Source organism: Stegodyphus dumicola, chromosome 2, assembly GCF_044657685.1.
Source record: "Stegodyphus dumicola isolate Sdum_Otavi_A_Nest chromosome 2, ASM4465768v1".
NCBI lineage: Eukaryota > Metazoa > Arthropoda > Arachnida > Araneae > Eresidae > Stegodyphus > Stegodyphus dumicola.
Window position 1 is genome coordinate 31,822,471 of NC_140769.1, and position 22,068 is coordinate 31,844,538.

The following is a 22,068-nucleotide window of genomic DNA, read 5'->3' on the forward strand; positions in this document are numbered from 1 at the left end:
AACATCCTTTTTCAGTAGGATACAAAGGGTAATTATAACAAGGTTTGTAGGTCATTATAACGAGGTTTATACAATCCTTAAAAGTATTTAAATGTCCTTAGATTTTTTGGAAACAATTTTTGGTCTTTAAGTGTCCTTAATTTCAACCAAAACCAGTAAAAGATTCTTAATTTCACTTATCCTTCACTTATCCAACTTTCTTCTTATTATTATTAATGACTGCCATTTTGAGTGTGAATTAACATTTTGGAGGAATATTTTTTGGCGATGCATTGACAAATTTGTATTTGATGAGTTAATGTTTGAATTCTTTCCTACTTCTTAATATAAATATCATACTATACTCAAGTTTTAGGCATGAGGCTCTGCCTCGATTGAAACATAAACATTTCAAAATACTTTCTTTTTTGCAAATGAAGAGTTCATAAAATATTACATGAAATTTAAAACAACTTATCCCTTTTTGGGATTTTTATTATGTGGCAATGATAATGTATTAAAATTATATTTCAGAAATAAGATTAAGATATTTTTTATTTTCTTCTGCCATATTTTAAAGGGTTATTACTTTCCATTTTGATGACTGTGGAATATCTTGATTCTGAAAAATAAACAAAATAAATGCTGTTAAAGCAGTTTCCAAAACAATTCTTGGGGGAAAAATACTACTGTAATTATTTAAAAATTAATTTCATTTGTATTCGTTTATAGTTTTTCATGATAAGAGATTTTTTTTCATGTGTAATTGTTTCAGAATATTTAAATGTGTGTCAGTTTTCTTTTGAAATTCACTGTGCACTTCTCTCCCCTTTTTTTTATCTTCTGAATTTTGGCTGTTAGAGTTAATAGGTATAATTTTTTATTATTGATTTTAAACCTTGCATCTCAGAAGATCTAAAGGCAAGATTTATAGACCTACAATTTCCAGAAAAATGTGATGAAATCAAAAATGTCTTCATGATATTAACATGTAATAGATGTGTTTGAAAGGAAATTTATGATAAATTTCTTATCCTTTGGAGAATTTTTGGAAAAACAGTGAAAACAAAATTATTTATATTTTCTTCTTTGATCATTTATTTTGGATGGGGTTATTTATTTAATTTCAGAAATCTTTCTCACAGCATGTTTAGCTCCCACTGAACACAAGCATTAAAGCAATCAAAAAAATTGAAAACCGACAGTTCATTAAAAAATTTATCATATATGTACTGTGCATAATTCAGTTCTGTAAATTTTGTTGTTTGGAGTTTCACTAAATTCTAAAAATTCTGCCACACTGGCTTTGGTGGTGAGTTTGACCTTGTATCATTTCATATTTATTCTCAGTACTCTCATTATTAAAGAAATAAATTTAGATGTGTCTTCTATTCATTCTATGTACAAGCAGTTTTTTGAAACTACAGAAATCATTGATTAAATGTAAAAATTCTGAAATGAAGAGGAAATTCATTGAAAATGTAATGGATTTAATAAAGAGAGGACAAATTATTCTTTTCAAAGGTACATTGTTGAAACATTAACAAATTATTCCCATAAAGCAGAGACTAGTAGGGATATTGATTGATTTATTATTGAAACAAATGAACTTAAAAAAAATATATTACAGAGTAGAAAATTGATGTAAATTAGTTAAAATACCTAGCAAATTTTAAAATTTAAATGATGCATAATTGCATTTGTTGTTTGCAGCTTTTAATCTGTATTTATACTAATATTATTTTTGAATCAATATCATAAATTATAACTGATGCGAAATGCTTTTAGTGCTTTTTAATGGATATTTGTTAGAAATTAAAGAAAAAGTAATTGTAAGCATATAAATCTATTATGACTAATGGTATCATCTAGCTGTGTAATTTAATTATTGGTAACTAAATGCTCACCCAGAAGTTGTTTCACATGTTAAGATGAGTTATCTGCTTTTCTTAATTCATATTTTGGATGCAAGATACAATACAAAAATATGAAAAATTAAAAACTTCATTCCTTACAGCTAATAAGACTAAAATAATACAAAACAGTTATCATCTCTAGTGCTTCAGTGCTTTATTGGAACTTTAATATCAAATACTGCATATTAACTGGGTTTCAGCATCAGCAAATCTACATGAAGTTATGACATAACTGGGTTAAAGTGCAGCTAATTCTCAACACTTTCAACAGCCAAGCTTCTTTTATGAGTCATGCTGATTATTATTTTACTTGACAATTTAACTTATGCTATTTGACCAAAAAATCTGCCTATATCTTTGGACTAAGTGAGTACGTGATGAAATGAGGCATAAAAAAAGAAAGCTAACTTTATAAATTTTCCTGTTAGTAAAATATTATCTTCTTTAAGGTATGGGGGACTATTATAAGTGTTAAATATGAATGTTTCAAGAAATTTTATAACTCAATGCTAATTACTTGAAAAAATTTATGAAGTAAATTTTATTCTTGATTAAAAAAAAAAAATTAGAATTGTTTAATAATAATGCATTCTGCTTACAGATTTATTTTTACAAATTAAAAAAGTTAAATTTGGATGTAGATAATTGCTTTTGTGTGTTTAGATGTAGATATTGCTTTAATCCAATTTGCTTGATAGGTCCTTAATGTTTTTCATTGATGGCCCTTAAAAGTAATTAATTTTCATGTTCAGAAGTGTACATGAATCCTGTATAATGATCATCAGTTGTATCTAAAATTTCTAAGTAATCAGATTCATTTATAATGAGTGATAATTTTAGTATTTCAGTTTAAAGCCTTCATTCACTGTTACTTGAAAATTATGTTTAATTCACTGAGTCATATTAATTCCAAATTCAGCTGTACTCTTTTTCCCACATAGCATTACTAATACAGCTGGTTTATATTCAAAATTCATTGTAATAATAATTAAAAATCCAGATATTCCAAAGACTAAAATTGCTAAACAGTTCTATTAAAAGAAAAAGTAAAATACTGGTCTTTAAAATATTATGTAGGTGTGCAATGCAGGATTGTTTCATCATAAAGAAGTTACAGACTTTAAAGAAATTAACAAATATTTTAAATATAATGTAACAGTGAAACACAGATGAAAACAGATGAAAGCTACAAATATTGTGTCCATAAAAAATGTAGCTGCTTACAACAGGAAATGAGATGAATAAGCATTTTTTTCCTTCCAAACTTGCATTTTTATGTGAAGATATGAGAAAAGATTCAGTTTATTTAAGAAGCTAACTATAGTATCCATTTGACACCAAGAAAAATCTGGAATTTTGTAGCAATATAATAAACATTACGATAAAATATTTTCAAATTAGTCTTACATTCATGTAAGGGATTAAAAGGAAGAACAAAAAAGCTGTTATTTGAGACTAGCTTCAAGATATAAAAAATTTCTGTGGAATAATGAAAGGATGAGGATTTGACTTTGGCTATTATTTTAGTACATTATTGCATTTATATGTATTATAAATGCTGCAAACGTATTTGTGTAAAAATTTCAGACCTCACATGTAATCTTTTCCAGTTGCTGCTGCACAAAGGAGTAGCATTATTTGTTATCAATCGCTCACCAAAGGATGAAACATGGGCTTTGAATGATGAGAAATCGGGTAAAAATTTAGCAGATGATGAATGGCATCATGTAGGAATAGTCTATGATAGTGGGTATGTAAATCCATTTTTCATTTTGTTTACATGTAGCTTAAATCTGCATATTAAAATTCTTTGAATGTCATCTTTGGATTTAATAAGTATTTAATGTGGAAGAATATATTTTTAGGGTAATATATTTATATGAGCCCCTAATTTCTTTCTCTGTGTATTAAAATCAAAAATTTGATAATCTTAATTGTAAAAAATTGACTACTTTAAATAAAATAAGAGATTTTTTAATCAACATGATTGATTGAATTTGAAATTTTAGAGCTGTCATTTTATAATGCATATACATAAAGAATATGGCTATGTACTGACAGCATATGTGAAAAATTTAATTTCTACTGTTACATATCTGATGCTTAACTTATTTACCTAAGAAATTTATTTCATTTCATTTGTTTAAGTATGAAATAAATGCGTTAGCAGAATTATTTTGCTCTTGAAGAAGAGGAATCTGTGTTATGTCACCCCTGAAATCAATAGAGTTTTGTTCATTTATGCCAAAATAAAGTTACCTAATTTTGATGTGTAAAATGCTTATTAAATTCAGTACAAAATACAAATGTTACGGCATACAATGCTATTTCATGAGGTTTTCTGCGATCCTGTGTATTGGTAAGAAAAGGGAAGTTACTAAATCATTGGTACATGTTCAAATCCTGAATAAGGCATAGCTATTTGTAACTATAGTGTCTTTGCAATTGGGCATGCTTAATATTCCATCATTGCAAATATTTTTTAGAGATTATTTGTAGGCAGATATGAGACATTTAGATATCATCCACTGGATCAAAACTGGATGGAGCTCAGACAGATTGCCCATATGTGCTTTGCAATCATTGAACAATACAGTCCATGATGTTTTCATGCAGAAAGATGTACAAAATTTTAAAAATGATTATTTTCTGTAAAAATTCTGATTCATGATAAAATAACTTTAAATATATGTTTCATTAAATAAATAAATATGTTTATGATAAGTGAATAAAAAATAACTAAATATGAATTGTTTCATGCTTATTTTGAAAGGACGTTGTAAAGCCTGTAAGTATTATCAATTTAAATTTCCTAGATTTTTTTAAACATTCATTGCCTATCTTTTTTTTAAAGTGAGTTTTGAACACATTTATTAAATTATGGTTGGTTTTTATAATTTTTAAATTATCTGAATGCTGTGTGTGCAACCTACCATATTTTGATGTGTATATATAAAACTATATTATCTGTGTGCTATTATGTGTATATATACCATACTTTGCAGTTTATATACATACTATTATGTGCATGTACAAAATCTTATTTTAGTCAAACCCTTCTATAATGAACTCTGCTTATGATGAACTCCTCATGTAATGAACAAAACTGTCTGTCCCAATTTCCACACTTAATGTTGTTTTACACTTTAATAGCAAACTTCCAAGAGTGAAAAAATCAGATAAAACAAACCGTATGGGTATTTTTGGATTGAGATCTTTTCTGTATTTTTAATACTATTTCTTGAATTTCTGCAAGTTTTAAAGAAGAATGTACACATCTAGAGTATTAAAATCTGCATTCCATTCATATAAGAAAACATTTAAGGTTATTTTTTTTGTCTTCACTCCCACTTTTATGTGTATAAAAAAAAAAAAAAAAAATTGCTGTGTGATGCCTAGTTCAAGGTGAACAAAGGTAAAATAAGCATATCTTGGGACATCATATGGTGTACTACCCATCCAACCAAAAAACATGAATTGGTTCTTTTGATTCTATTCAAATTTTTATAATCGGCTGCCAGATAGAAATAATGCTATGATTATTCAGAGAAAGAGGAAGTATTGGATCTTATAAGCTTGCAGCTTTACACTTGATGCTTTTTTTAGGATTTTTTATCCTAGAGTATCTTAGAGATTTGTTTTTGAGTATATATTCTAAGTTCTATCCCTCTAATAGAGGTTTTGCATTCTTTAGGTCTTTTGTGAGGCATGGGATATTTATAGGTTATTGAAGCTTTGCAACCACACATATGTTAGGGGGGGATGATTGTATTCTCTCTGGACATCAGATAAGGCATTTATATAATGAAATTGTCTTCCTTTTTTTATCTTTTCTAGATAAGCAAAACTCTGTCAAGCTTTGTTTGACCAAACTCTCTGCACTGTATCATAAATTCTGTGTGCTGTGTCTCTCTGTGTCATAAATTTATCCACATGGCCAACTGCACATGTGAACCTTCTGTGTTGAAGATAAGATGAACAACATTATTTGAAAAAACAAAATGGATGCAGCCAGATCGATTGGTGTATCCAAATCTACAATTCATACCATATGAAAAAATAGAAACTATAATTTCTACATGTGGAAAAATTTGGATTTGAAGAAAAAGAGAGGTGGATCATACAGATGTTAAAGAAGCATTGTAAAAATGGCTCACTTTTCAAAGAAAGTGTAATTTGCCAGTATCTAGAGAAATACTTCAAACAGACGTAAATGAATTTGTGAGACACTTTAGAGAAACTCAAGTATTGGGCTACAAATTAAATAATTCTACATTATAATAATTAAATCTTAATATGATTGCATTAATTAAATTTATTATTCACTTCTTTTGATAGATGCGACAATCTAAACCTTTTTTTTAATTCATATTTTGATTTTTATACATTTTTGTGAAATGATGCTTTTTCTTTTTTGCATAGGATATAGCAAACCAAACTTCCAGTCTCTCGGAATTAGTTATAGCAAGGTTTGGCTGTAACTCAAAAACATATTCAAGCTCATCATATTTAATATTAACACCATTCAATTAAACTACATCTGCTTTGCTTTCAAAAACATAACTTTTCTTGAAAATTTTAATACTTTAATATTTCAGTGTATAAATAACAGATTTGACTTTTCATCTAATTTAATTCGATATGAAATCAATATGAAATTTCCATCACAGATAAAGTACATAGTAAGCCATGAAAAATAATTAGCAATGCAGCATGTAAGAAAATAATAGGTGTGTATAAATAGTGGCCTAGTGAGAGAGAAAAGCGAATGGGTTTTTCATATGGGAATCATATTGTCTTCTTATTCATTTGACTGGAAGTGTATCGTACACTTTGTGGAAGAAACATGCAATACCATGTGTAATAATTTGACCTTGGGAGACTAATTATGAGTTGTGATTTTAGATAGTAATACTACCAAATTGCAACTAATTTTGGATGAAATCTGATCATGTGAGTATAGAACCTGGGGATGTAGAAAAGGTAGATAGAGTGACATGTCAGTTCACATGACCCTAGAGTATGACCCTAGAGAATATACATCTTGTGCAAATAACCCATATTGTGCAGAGAATTATATTACATACCCTGGCAAAGGAAATACTGTCAGCAACACAACAAGAAGGTCTGTAAAAATGGGAAAATATCATTTTGAGGTTCATATGCTATATGCACGGTGGCAATTGCTTTGTTTACCTTCAACTGGATAGCTGAAGCATCTGTTGCTACAACAAAGCATTAAACCAATGCAAATGAATGTATATAGTCTTCTCAAACAAATCTCTCTTCTCCGTGCAGCATTAATTATTGATAAATGTTCATCTGGTGCCAACATGGAGAGTGCTCATTTCAATTTTTTTATGTATTATCATTACAGGCTTAGCACCGGAGTTATGGTTTGTGCTGCAATTGAATATAAGCCTTTCTCTTGTCTGGTATACACATCTGACTAGTCAGTGTTATATTGCAGACGTGTTAATGGCTGTGGTTGTCCCATAGTTTTAGAAGCATCATTGTGCCACCTTCCAGCAGAACAGTGCCATAGCACTCAAAGTTGGATACTTCCCAAACATACTGCAGACTGTGGCCATTACATTTACCAAATCTTTTCTTAGCTGAACACATATAGTCTAGATCACCAATAACTATCACAGATGAAATTTGGCAACAGATTACAGTCACCTGATGTGCAATATATTAAAATGTCACCCAAAATCTTTTTGTTTCTCTAATCCACTATATTACAGTTGTCAGTCTTGCTCATGGCCGCATTTAGTTTGATTGTAGCACATTCAGTTCGATCACCATATCGAAAATTTTAATAATGATTTCATCTTTGTGCCGTAATGCATCTTTAAAATAAAGCTTTATGTGTAAGATTTTTGTCCTTGTTAATGTTGCAGTTTCATTGGCCAGCAGTATGTATAAATTAAATGAAAAAGATGTTAATTTTGTTTGTAAGAAAGCTTTTTATCTATTACTAAAAAGTTAAAGACTAAAATTTTCAAAAACACTTAGAATTTTTAAGGCGAAACAGATGCAAATTTTATACGAATAAAAACCTCTGAAATACATTGCAATTGGAATTATATCTCAGTCAGTTTACTTTAATGATATGCTGATAAGATTTTCCATGAAATGTTGCAAATTATGATAAGTAACCTTTTCCTTTTATCTCTATGCAGATTCTCATTAATTCAAAAGTTCTGTTAATTCAAGCAAAAAGTGATTTCTTGATAAACTTTCAATAATTTCACATTTGGCCAGTTGTTTTACTAATCCCTGTGAGTGTGAATAAATGAGAATTTTGTATGTTAAGTGAAATTTTCTATAATGTTTTTCTCTCTTTATTATTTCATATGTTAGCTTTAAAAGTAGTTATTTTCATTTTGCATAGTAATTATTTGATTTCTTCCACAACAGTGAAGTGAAATTAGAAGTTGATTATCGGCATGCATCTAAAGCAACTTTTACACATCCTCTTGAATTTATGAGTCAAATGATTCTTACAACAAGTGCCAAAAATGCGGAAAGAGGTGAATTATTTTTTAATTTGTCAATTTTTGATATTTTATCTTGGTTTGATTTTTTTTCATTTACATAAATATGTAACATTTTATGCAACTTTACATTACTTTTAGTAACTCAGAAACCCAGAAAGTAACCTGGGTTTGCAGTAACTCAGAAAAAGCATCCCCATTAATTAAAATTGTTATTTGTTTTGACTATCTTCTTAACTGGTATGCTGTATTACTTTAGCTGACACCTGTAATTCAACTTGGGTTCAGATCTATTTTAACCTATCACAGTATCGTAATTTGATAGCATAAGATTACTGTGAGTTTTATCATCAAAGTGTCTGTGAAGATTTATTGTTGGGACAGTGTCTCCAGTATTTCTCAATTTGTCATGCAAACTGTGGATGGCACTGACATTGGGATGTCAGCCTGATGGATAGCTATGGATAGAGTCCCTTGCAGTTCATAAAATATTGCCCAGTGATGGAAAACTTGTCATAATACTTATGTGTGGAATACATTATTATCATAGTCATTGGGAAACAGAAGAACTGCTGTTACCCAATAGCTTCTAGATGCCATCCTTTAATACAAATCAGATGAGAGCTGTTCATTTGCATAAAAAGTATACTTGTATTACCACTTACCATGAAGGTTTTCATCTTTTGCTAGCATAAAAGTGTATAAAATGCATATCTATATTCTCATCCAATATGCAGTTTTATATTTCCAACAAAGTTTATCTTTTGAACATCAAATGTAATGCCATATTTTTTCTTTCATGTTTTCTATGAATACTGTGAGTTATAGAAGTTTGGGGATAAATTTTTATGTACTGCAGGTGAAGAATCTAGTGCAGAATTAATGTGGATTTGATGGGACCTTCTGCATCCGTGTGTTGGCTTAATTTTGGAGACAGCATATAAAATTTTATTAGAACTTGATAATTTTACTAGCAACATGTAATATTTATTACTGGAAAAAGAAATTACAGTGTTTCAAAAATACTGCATAATGTTTATTGTTTTCCCTATCTTGTACAAGTATTTATTCCTTGCTACTTCTCAAGTAATCTGTTTCTTTCTCTTAGGTTTTATTGGTTGTATGCGAGACATTTATGTTGCTGGGGATTGGATTGATCCAAGAACTGTTGTGGATACTAAGCAAGTATCTGGCAAAGTATCTTTAGATAGCTGCTTATTGGTCAATTTGTGTAATAATCCTCAAGCTTGTGAGCATGGAGGTCGATGCTATGTTGAAAAAGGTGAAACATATTGTGATTGTGAGAGAACAGGATATACTGGAAGAACATGCCACTTCTGTGAGTTAAATAATTTCTAATGTTAGTAGATTTTGTGTACTATTTTAAATCTTTCAAAGGAAATAATTTGTAAATGTTTAAACGTATATAGAAGATTGCATGCCTTTTATTCAATTCATCTTTACTCAATAATTATCCTAAAAGAGGTATAGTTTTATTTTTACAATTGTATATGCAATCAATTCTAAAATTTTGTACATTTTATTAGATATTTTGCAGTTTAACTCAAAACTCTGTTGAATTACATATTTATGATCTCTTTGAAATAAACCAGCTCTTTATAAGCGCACATGTGAAGAACTATATCTTGTTGGATACAGAAAGAAAGGTATCTACACTATTGACATTGACAGAAATGGACCGTTACCTCCAGCACATGTGTACTGTGATATGGGTGATGAAAGCGGTAGTACAATTGCCACAAGAGTTGAAAATAACATGCCTCCAGAAATGGTGTGTAATATTGTTATCATAATTTTCATCAAGGCTTTATTAACTATCTCTTTTCTTTTCCCTTATTATTAAAAATAAATGTCTTGGTTTTTATGTTTGCTACCTCATAGAGCATTCTATATTTTTTGAAGTTTTAGGTAATTTAAGAATTGTAATTTGTTAGATTTATGATGATTTTATTTGTTGAATTGTTAAACAATTATGGTAAATCTGAAGTAATTTTGCAATATTTTGGTGATGAATTGGGTTTTGGTGGCAAGTGACTGTGTACATAAAGCTATTTCAAAAAAAATTTTTTTTCTAAATATTATTGTTATACACATAAATTACATTGTATGCAAAGATAGATTTTCTATTTAGCTGTCGATTTCTTTTTATTAATCCCACTTTTTGTAGTAAATTTTTGTTTTTGGTTTAATATATGCATTAAAAGATTCATATATCACATAATGTTGCAATGAAAATAGGGTTGAAAAGAATTAATTCAAGAGCAGTGATTAGGTTTTGGAATAACATTTTCATTTTCATTTTATTTTATACTGATAATAATTGCCAAAAACAGGAATTCTCATCAGTACTTTAGCATTTAACTTTTTAATTAGCAGCAAACTGAAGTACATTTACAAAATTAGCTGTTTTTATATGACATAAACATTGTTGCTATGTGCACTAATTTTGGTAGCACTATTGTAAAATATGTGTATGTTTTATTATTCTTTATTATTAAATGCACACATGTACACACATAGTTCCCAGGCGATGGTGCTATTATTGGGTCTTGATGTGCCAAAAAATATGACAGGCACATGACAGAAAAGTACTTCTTTCCTCATGCAAAGACCTGTTATATTACTAGTATTTAGGAATATGTAGGAATCTGGAAATTAATTAATTAATATTGAGTATTAATATTTAGGAATCTTGAAATTAATACTTCTTATTAAAAAATTCTTTTCACTGCACTGAAGAAATGAGTGCATTGAAAATGATATAGTAAAGATTGAAACTATTATTAATTGTATTTTATTATTAGATAAAAGTAATAAAATGCTGATGTTTCATTACACCCCCTTTGATAAAAGTTCTGGTGTGCTTTACATGAAAAGAGAAGGGGGGAATCTTATTCATGATTTTCTCTTTCTCAAAATTCAAATTTGAGAAATGAAATAAATTTTGCTTTGACTCTCCTGACAAAACATTGACGTACTTTTACAAGGGAAAAAAATCCCCCTTCCCCTACCCCTCTAAAATCTTACTCATAATTATCCTTTTTTCTGGTTTTAATGCCTACTCATAATTATCCTTTTTTCTGGTTATAATGCCTTCATTAAATAAAATTAATAAAATGACTCACCAGTGAATTAGTGAAATTAGTAAATTTCTTCTTTATTATATATATATTTCTTCTTTATTTCAATGGTGCGCTATCAGTATTTATTGTCCTTTTATTTATCTTAGGTTGTAAGAAAAGCTGGGATGCAGTCATTTTACATTGATGTCACATACAGGGAATTTACGCCAACTATGTTACAGTCGCTTGTAAAACATTCAAAAGCATGCAGTCAAAACATAAAATATGAATGTTTCAAGACACCATTAGGGTAAGTTGATTTTAAATATTGTAATTATTTCACATAGCTTTATTATGTTTATACATTGAAACCGTACGTAGTTAATGGATTAATGGATTTCAGCAATTGAGAAAGAATATGCAGAAAAGTGGTAGAAAACTATCTATTTTTATTATTAAAACTCACCTCTTTGTATGAAATAGTGGAATTTTCTCTGTTATTTGGATCATATAAATTAATTTCATATGATTTATTTATCAAGCACTTGCCTTTAGGTAAATACAGATTTCACCAACAGCAGAGACTTTTCTTTTCTGGCGATGATGCACTTCACAATCTTTCTTTAAAGATTTATTAAAGCAACAACATCAGAAAGCAAACTACACATTCAAAAAATAAAATAAAAACTTTTAAATAAATAAATAAATAAATAAAAAAAATCTTTATTTTATTTAAAATACAAAAAATAAATAACTGAGAAATAATGCCATTGGTAAATTTTTTTTAAAAAATTTAAATATAAAAGTAGCATTTGTGATCAGAAACAGAAAAACCTACTCTCTTCATATTTTAATTAAAAGCAGAAATTTTTAACATTATTAAACTTTTTTTATGCAGATCATCTCTTTCTCGTCTCCACATGAATTCAGGCAGATAATATTCCATGTGATGGTGACTTTTTCCTCGATGTTTATTGTTACACCATTTTGCATTTGTTCTCAACTGCTTTAAAAAATATCAGGCTTTAACAAAATTATTCCATGTGATGGTGACTTGTTCCTCGATGTTTATTGTTATACCATTTTGCATTTCTCCTGAACTGCTTTAAAAAATATCAGGTTTTAACAAAATTTTCCCGCCACCACAAATATCATCTGTGCAAACAGTTTGCATTGGCATATTTAATCATATTTTGTAAAACGATTTTTGGCATTTGAAAGAAAGAGACTTGCTTTTAGAGTACTGTGTTGTGAAATTTATGAAAAAGTATTGCTATCATTAAGTAAAGGTATCTGAAATAGAACTATCACACTAAGAGATTAGAACCATCATTTACTTCCAGTTCTGTTGAAAAAAAGTCAGCTACAGAATGTCACCAAATCATGTTTACAGCTTTAGGTACTAGCATTGTATCATATGACACTGTAAAAGTTTGGTACCAAAGTTCAAAAACAAGGACTAGCCATTCAAGAAGCAGCAGAGTCGTAGCTAGGGTTATCAGCGCCCAAGGACAACTGAAGATTTCGTGCCCCCTGCTGCTTGCCAAGGATAGAAAACATTTAATTCTAATAACATCAGTTTGGCACCCCTTAGATTTTCTGCACCCGGGGACAGATGTCCCCCCTTGCACCCCTCTAGCTACGCCCCTGAGAAGCAGAGTGCTGTGGTGGGCCTGTTTATGTTGATGAGGCCTGCCTGCGAGAACTTGTGGTAGAAGATCAGTATGTAACCACTAGAGAACTTGCTAAGGAGTTAGACATTAGTTGCGTTATGCATCACATAAACTTGACGTACAGGTGCAATCACTGAGTGACGCATTAGCTGACTCTAGCAGATAAAGACAGACATGTTCGGACCTGCACTAATCTGCTCGAATATCAATATGAGGACAAAATTCTGGACCAGATCATCACTTGTGAGGAAAAGTGGATTTACTTCAACAACACAGGCTGAAGAGGGGGTTGGTCTGTGCCTGGTGAGCCATTTGGCAGTGTCCCAAAGTGCAGTTTGACTAATAAAAAGATCATCCTTTGTATCTAGTTGGATCTCATGGTATTATACGCAAAGAGTATCTGAAAAAGTTAAAAACATCAATAGTAAGGTGGAGAGTGAGATGCTAGTCTGTGTTTACACTGCTTTTAAGGAAAAACGTCGAACTGAGTTCCAGTACAAAAAGGTAATGTTCCTTCATTTGTGTTGTTTAATGCAAGACCACATATATTTGCATTCACAGGGCTTAATTTCTAAAATCAGGAGTGCCGGAGCTCTATGGAAGGCTGTCAGGAAGGCGTAAAAATTAATAAAATAAATAATAAAAAACAAGATGACTAATAATTTAAATATTAAATTTCAGTAAAATATTTTGATATAATTAAAAAATTAATAAATGATTAACTGCATGATAAATAGTTAAATAAAAGACATAAAATGTCACGCCTTCATCAGCTGGACTCGGTATGAACTCAAGATTTTTTCCCACACCCATTATATAGCTCTGAATTGCTCCTTCGGATCTCTACTTTTTTTCACACCTGCAGGTCTAGATCTTGCTGGTGCTATCTCCCATTTTGCTCAGGATGCACATAATGAGGTTGATCTGTTTTTGGACTTACAGCCACCAGGTTTCTGGGCTGAAGTTTTGAAAAATCTACCAAAACATTGGCAGAAAATCAAAGATTTGGGTGGTGATTACTACCTGCACTAAAGGTACTGCTTTCATTCCCCCTAACTTTATTAAGAATTTTTTTTTTAGGGGAAAACTTTTGTTACAACCAAATAGTTCAAACTTGTACCTCTTTCATAGGCAAATTCTAAATTTTTATCATAATTAAGCATACTTGAATCCTAATCAAGTAACAACATTGGTTTTTAGAAATCTGTATGATCAATGAAGAGAAACTGTTTTAATGTCAGTGATGGTAGCTAAAATAATATTTGCTGATTTTTTGTTTTTATCTGCCTAAAGGTAAAATTCCATAAATCTTGAATCGTCAATTTCACTAATAGTCTCTACAAAAGAGTTTTTACCAATATATCAGGTAGGCCATTGGCCGCTCGTAATTTTTAAAATAGATCAAGGGTGCATGAAGACCATGTCCGAAGACAAAGGATGGTCGGGATGGCAAAGCCTCGAGGTCAAGCTTCTGTTTACTGCATTGGAGTGAGGAGAAGTCCTTTCACTAATGGCAAAAATCCTGTCTATAGGTGTTGAAAGGTTATTCGCCGAAGTCAGTCACGTGAGAGGTCACCCTCCCAAGAACTGATCCCGTGAGATGCTGCTTGAAAACAGTGGGCTGTGAATTGAGTTATATTTTTGTGAAAGTAAAATAAAGTCCTGTAATATTCTGCATAATTATTTGAAAGGCATGTTTAATTTTCATCTTCTGAAATTTGTACAATTCATATGGCTGCTTTAAATCCTGCAGTTAGTTTTTCTAAGGTAGTCTTTACTTTTTTGATACGATCAATATGTTCGATGATGGTTCCTAACAACTTTTGGACTTTTTCATCTTGGAGCTATGAACTGCTTCATTGAATTCATTTGGGATTTCAGCCTTTCTTGACCGTGTTTTTTCACTGTAGAGTTTTCTACTAGGTTTTTCTTCAGATATTTCAGCAGCAATTAATTGCGGGAAGTCTTCTGCTTTTGGGATGGAAGGTTTAGTTTTCTGCTCTGGTTTTTTCTCAAATTCGCATCGGTATTCAGGGCATCCACGATAGCTACAAACATGTTTTTCTTTGCAGAAAATGCAGGTGGGTTTTTCTTCTTCTTTTAACGTGCAAACATTGCTTCTGTGCAGTCCACCGCATTTACAGCATATTTCTGGGTTTGTGCGTAGGTGCTGGGAGTGTCCCCACTCCTGGCACCTAAAACACTGCGTAGGTCTTTTCTTAGGATTCCATTTTTCAATGCTGATATTTATGCTGAACATATTAATGAGGCTGTAAATCACTTGTCCATTTGTGGTTTTCTTTAATTCTAGCAGCCACATTGGGAGTTTCTCGAAATTGTTTTGCGAGATCTTTGGAATTGTTTAATTTTTACGATCGGAAATTTCTTTCTTTGAAGATCTTCAAAGATTGACTCTTCAGGGGTTTTATCAGGTAAATTTTTCAGTACTACTTTTATTGGCTTTTCCCAGCTTAGTTGGTAGGTGTGGAAAGGTACCCCTCGCTTGTTAAGCATTTCTGTAATTGCATGATACTCTTCTGCACCTTTCAACTGAATGAAGATAGTTTGACCCTTCATTTGTGCTTCAAATTCATCAATGCAGTTTTCTCTTAGATATCCTTCAACTTTAATCCAGTCGATTTGTCCTTGCTGAAATACTATGGGGGCGGAGTTTCATCTTCTGTGGCTCCTCCTTCTGCAGCGTTAATTTCAGGATCTAATCTTTCGAAGCGATTTTTTTTTTTTCAATTTCCATTGGTTCTGAGTCTTGGGGTGGTTTTGCAAATTTCTTTGGTGATTTCCATTCTCCTTCTTTATAGTTTGTTCCCTTATCTTTTTCTTCCTGCTCTGCTTCTGCTCCTTGTTTTCCTGTTTCTTTCTCAAAATAATACAGAGACTTCCTGCTCGGTTGTCATCTTTTTGATTGCTTCTAAGCCAAATTTTGGTATTAAATCCGCTTGCTCCTGAACAGATAGATCATATATGTTATCCGTATTGTACCTAGTCTTCAGCACTTCAAGTAATTCTTCCTGTACATTCCTTGCCGTTTTTGCTTTCTTGATTTTCTTTTTCGGAGATTTGATGAAATCTTCTTTCCTTAGCTTGTGTGACTTCGTTGATCTGAAAGATCTATCTAAATCCGTATCAGTATCTTCTTCGTCTGTTTTAGACGATGGTGTCCTAAAAATGGACATTTTTGTGTACCTGAGGGTACCTAAATCAGTTAAAATAACTTCGAACATAAAATCACTAGAAACTGAGCTGTCCGCCTACTGGACTGGGACAGTCTGCGCGAATGTGAGTCTAATGTAAAATTCCATTATGATTATTTGTAAATTTAAATAACAAAGTCTGATGTGGACACCACATGACTCCCTTGTATGGCCTATTAAATTATACACATTTTTTGCTTCATTTCATTTAAACTTATTTCCTGGAATTTCGTTACAGATATATTTATCATTCAATTAATTCAGTTTTTTATTTGTTGGTAAGTCAAAAATACATAAAAACTTAGAGCATTGTTAAAAATTGTAAAATACAGAAAAACGTAAAACACGAAGTACAGTTAAAAACAGTTGAAAGAAACAATTTTTACAAATAAAATTATAGTTTCTATGCAAAAACAAGCATTTTAGCCAGTGAGGAAGACAGATTTTTTGGTGCGAAAAATTGAAAGTTTACTTTTGATCCAACTCAGCGAAAGGACACTGAAGTTGCTGCACAAGCCAACTTAATTCACTATTCAACTAAGAATTTCAAATGTAAACTAATGGCGGTCTTGTTAGGCTTAGTACCATATAAACAAATTTTAAATTCTTGTTAATCCTACAACAAATCTTTACCAGAACATCATGAAGAAATCTCTTCTAAATCCATTTTACAATCTGTTTTGAAAACAGAGTTCTTTATTCTGTCCATGCATACTGATGTCGTGCAAAAACATCTTTGAAATAGATTAGAGTGGTTGAAGTGGATATTTTCATTGAAATATGGTAACCAAAATTTTTCACGATTACAACACTTCCTTTACATTATACAAATAGTTATAAACAATTTAAATTTAGTTTTGTAATTTTAATAAAAGTATATGCAGAGTAATAATCATTTAATGTCATTAATAGAATTATTAAATTTTTAATTAGTTTTTTTTAATATTTTTTTAAGCTTACGGACTTATACTTGGATGAAATCATCGGGTAGTCATGAATACATTACAAGCATAGGCAGCCAGTCAGAAGGATGCAAATGTGCAGAAAAGCATGAATGTGCAAATACTTCACTTCTATGTAACTGTGACATTGTAGATTCTCGATGGCGTGTGGATGAAGGAGACTACACAAACCCAAGTCATTTGGGCATAACTAGAATTTATATTCTTCAGCCAGAAAATTTAGAGCCAGGAGCTGAAGGGCGACTTACTCTGGGCCCTCTTGAATGTGTAGAGACTGGTAAATTTTTTAATTGTGTTCTAAACTTTGAAATTGGTTCAAATAGTGCTTTCATATTTTTTTCTTTATGAAATATTTCTAAGTTGTAATGTTGAAGATGCTGTACATATTTATACTGAATGGAATTCTATTAGGAAAGCATAACACTTTCAAGATGACATGCCTTTGTTTAAGACATTCCCTGGGAACGAAGGAGAGCCGAAAGGAATGCTCCCATAGGATGGAGGGTTTTGCATTGCTAAGCCTAACTTTTAAGGGGGAGATCTTTAAAAAAGTCATAACATCATAATTTTTGGTATCATTTTAAATTATTATTTAAGCTATCATATCTGTTAAAATAAGCATTTAATAGTCTTTCTTCTTTACATGAAAACATTAAAAAACAGCTTACTTTAAAAATAATTTTTGGATAAACTATTCGAATTAGTTTTAATTATTAATTCTAACATTAATGAAATGCTAAGCATAGTGATCTTCAGACTTTCATTTCAGTGAACCCATGAATCTATAATTTTTTTAGGGACGAGACACCCCTTGATCTCTAAAAAATTAATTATTGAAAGCATTGAAAATATTTTGTTGTTATTATTATACACTTTAAGTAGAGACTAAAAGTAATTTTTTCATTATTTATTTTACTCATATAAACAGATCTACTTCACATTATCTTAATAATAGAAACAAAAATTTAATTATTTTGAATGGCTTATAATCCATGTGGTATTAAAAAATCCTTTCAAGATTTGATTATAAATTTTGGAAACCCTTAAAGAGTTGAAAAAAACCCCAGGGTCACATGGAATTCAATTTGAAGACCACTGCAGTAAAAGATGCAGGTAGGAAAAGAAAATTCTTACTCATTAAAAAAAAATTGAGCATATTAAAGTGTGCATGTGATACATTTGTTTTAAAATTTTATATTTTCTTAAGTACTCCTAAATTACAATGACAATTTTAAAATTAGTAATTTTTGTTTATTTATATATATATATACGAGGGTTGGAACTTTAATAGTGTCAACACAGCTGAAAAAACGCTACGTAACAAAACCAAAGAATTTCGCGTATACCACATGTGAACATACCTACCTTACCTCTCAGCAAAAAGAATCGTCCTGCCTACATCACGCGCATGCGGAGTGACGCGAAGAACGGATCCTTGTATTAGCTCGCGGTCTAAAGTAAGTGTTGTCAGGATGTTTTCAAAACAAGAACAACGATGTTGGATAAAAATTGAATGTGACAGAGGTTGTACAGCACAACAGTGTCATCAAAGCCTTCAAGAGGCTTGCGGGGAATCTGCATTGCCTTACAGAACCATAGCAAGATTGGTGAAAGCATTCAATGAAGGACGCCAAAACGTGGCAGACATGCTGCGGCCAGGTCGTCCGAGTGTCAGCGATGCAGACGTGCAAGCTGTTGCCGCACTAATGGACAGTGATCGCCACCAAATGATTCGTCAGCTGGCCGGACAAACAGGATTAGCACATACGACTGTGCTGCACATTCTGAAGGAGCGCCTGTCCATGAGAAAAATTGCTTCACGATGGGTTCCACATCAGTTGACGGAAATGCAGAAATGGCTATGATACGATGCTGCCCGAACCCACGTGGAGCGCTATGAGTGCGAAGGAGATGCTTTTTTATGCCGTATCATTACGCTGGATGAGACTTGGGCCCGATCGTAGCAGCTAGAACTGAAACGTCAGTCAAACGAATGGCGTCATCACGGGTCACCACGACGTTCGAAATTACGTCAGAACCCCAGCAATGTGTAAGTTATGGTGATTCTCGTGTACGACTGTGATAGTGTCATCCTAATGCATACCGTTCCCCCACAGCAGACCATCACTGCCCAGTATTACTGCTCATTTTTGGAGCACAGTCTCCAACCAGCTTTGAGAAAAAAACGGCGACACTTTCTGCACAACGCTCCTCTCATTTTGCATGACAATGCTCGGCCGCATGCAGCGCAAGCTGTGACTGATTTGTTCAAGCGATGAGACTAGGAAGTGCTTTACCATCCACCATACTCCCCAGATCTAAGCCCTTGTGACTATGACTTAATTCCTAAGATGAACGAACCACCACTCGCTTCCAAACTGTTCCTAAGATTCTTGCGGCAGTAGACTGACCCATTCAAACTATCAACAAAACAGGCGCTGCTACAGGTATTCTGTGACTTCCACATCATTGGAAACGAGTTGTACACAACGCTGGCGACTATATTGAAGGACTGTAAAACATGGTGACATGAATCACTTTTGTATTCCTTGTAAATAAATAGTTGCCACTATTAAAGTTCCAACCCTCGTGTATATATATATATATATATATATATATATATTAAAACTCCTGTTGTCTCCTTGGTTATGCAAATATTTTTACATAATAATTAAATACTCCCCAAATAAAACGCATAGCTTGATATCTATGGAAATCTTAATTAAAAATATGCTACATTCCCCCTTTTAATTCTAGATACGCAAGAGTATGTTATAACATTTAAGACATGGAATTCCTATATAGAAGTACCAGGATGGCGAAGAGGTGACATTGCTTTCAGCTTTAGGACATCAAATAGCCAAGCTGTTTTGATATACCAAGCCTCCATTCTTTATACTCATGGATATCTTCGAGTGTTGCTAATAAATGGTAGTTATTTTTTGTTTTGATTGTATGTCATTTTTGCAAAACAATATTTATTTTTTATTTCAGGACAGAATATTTCAAATATTTATCTAGTTATCTGTTTAAAGGGTAATTTTATCACTTTGTCACAAAATTTGTATTAATATAATTCATAACTGTATAATAAAATATTACATTGCAAATTTGAGTACTATCTGTTGGGAGTGATTTTTTTTTCTATATGTGATAAATGATTAATAGAATTTGTATTAATAGCATTTTATGAGAAGGAAATATGGGAAGTAAGGATGTTACTTGCCTAGAGAGAAATGCTCATGCAGTATACTGTTATCATAATACTTTTAGTATGAAAATTACATTCTATATAAAAATTACATTCTTCAAAGTTATTTTGATTTGCCTTATCGCATAAGATGAATTGAAAAACTGATAAAAGTTTAGTAAATTATTTTCATGTTTATACATTTTTCTAATTTTCTGTTGTAAGTGTTGAATAATGAATGTGGTGTGATCTCTGGTGCACTAATGGAGCCATTCCATATAATGATGTAGATAACTGATTTGTATTTAAGTTATGTTGTGTCTGACTGCATTTGAACTAAAAGCACATGTATTATAAATATGCAAGGAGTTCTATTAACACAGTGACAACAATTGACAATTAATATTGAATGCACAGGAACAAATCATTTGGAGAGAAAGTGATTATCCTCATTATGTGAGGATCTTGCTAGTGACAAGAGTTTCTCTAGTTGAGTGTTTCAAAGGCACTCTATGATCATGCTGTGTCTGAAACAGTTTTCAGACTGAATTAGCCTTTTAAATTGCTCGGTTGTATTTTATGTCCTCCGACTTCTTATAGTTGAAGGGTATATCAGAGGCCCTGACAACAGACACAGCACAGATTGCCAAAATACCTGTTGCTGGCTGTGAAATTATGACTCTTGTAATGTCATGTGGAAGCATTAATGAACAAGTTACTACTCCTGCAATATCGGAGCATATGGTCTCACATCTTGTAACAGCTCGAAGACTAGGGCTCTGCAGGGACCCATATTTATTTATAGATTTTTATTACTTATCTAAATGTTGAATGGATGCATCTAAATTATAATTAGGTTAACCCATTAACTGCCAAAACTAAAATGAACAATTTTTCCCTTATACAAATAATAATGAGTATTAAATTAAGTATTTATAACATAAATTTATGTTGAAAATAAAGAAAATGCTCTTACGTGTGGAAAGATTAGTGTTGTGTTCACACAACATCAGCGGAATAAGAATACAGATATTTAGTGAGTATTTATTGTACTTGTGTGCTGGATTACTTTTTAGCTGTATAATGTTTTAGAAATCTAAAAATCACTTTACTTGTAATTAATTTAATATTAAAATTTACATTGTATTTCTTTTACAAATACAGGTTATTTTCAATTGAAATGTTGAAGCATGGAAAGCTTCATCACAATCAGGATGTAATGCTTTATTACATATTTTGCATCTATAAACAGTTTGGTTATGGCATTCTTTATAACGAAGTTTTCTGTTATTGTCGGACTTTACGATAAAATGTCTACCATCTCCTTTCAGTGGCTTCTGAATGTTGAATTTATTATATCTTCCTGTTGCTGATCTGTTTCTGGCTAATTCTACAATTTCAATAGGAGATTGCAAAAGGAAGATGTAATCTTCATGTCTGAAATGTAAAAGAAACTTTTCAATTTCCAAATATAGAATATTTCCAAATGTAGAATATTCAAATATATAGTTTCCAAATATAGAATATTTGGAATATTTGGAAATAAAATTTCC

The 22,068-nt window shown here is 31.4% G+C and overlaps 2 protein-coding genes across 2 annotated transcripts in view; one reads left to right on the forward strand and one right to left on the reverse strand.

The window, feature by feature from the left end:
- The window catches only part of LOC118192119 (serine/threonine-protein kinase ATR-like), a 391,326-nt gene that overhangs the window by 59,823 nt on the left and 309,435 nt on the right, over positions 1-22,068 (reverse strand). The gene's annotated exons all lie outside the window — the stretch shown is intronic.
- The window catches only part of LOC146998377 (axotactin-like), a 42,990-nt gene that overhangs the window by 2,888 nt on the left and 18,034 nt on the right, over positions 1-22,068 (forward strand). Inside the window, exons 2-8 of the mRNA XM_085812270.1 lie at positions 3,483-3,645; positions 8,319-8,431; positions 9,504-9,734; positions 10,009-10,187; positions 11,646-11,788; positions 17,319-17,602; positions 20,083-20,256. Of these exons, the coding sequence (XP_085668396.1) occupies positions 3,483-3,645; positions 8,319-8,431; positions 9,504-9,734; positions 10,009-10,187; positions 11,646-11,788; positions 17,319-17,602; positions 20,083-20,256 (1,287 nt within the window). The remainder of the gene's footprint in view (positions 1-3,482; positions 3,646-8,318; positions 8,432-9,503; positions 9,735-10,008; positions 10,188-11,645; positions 11,789-17,318; positions 17,603-20,082; positions 20,257-22,068) is intronic.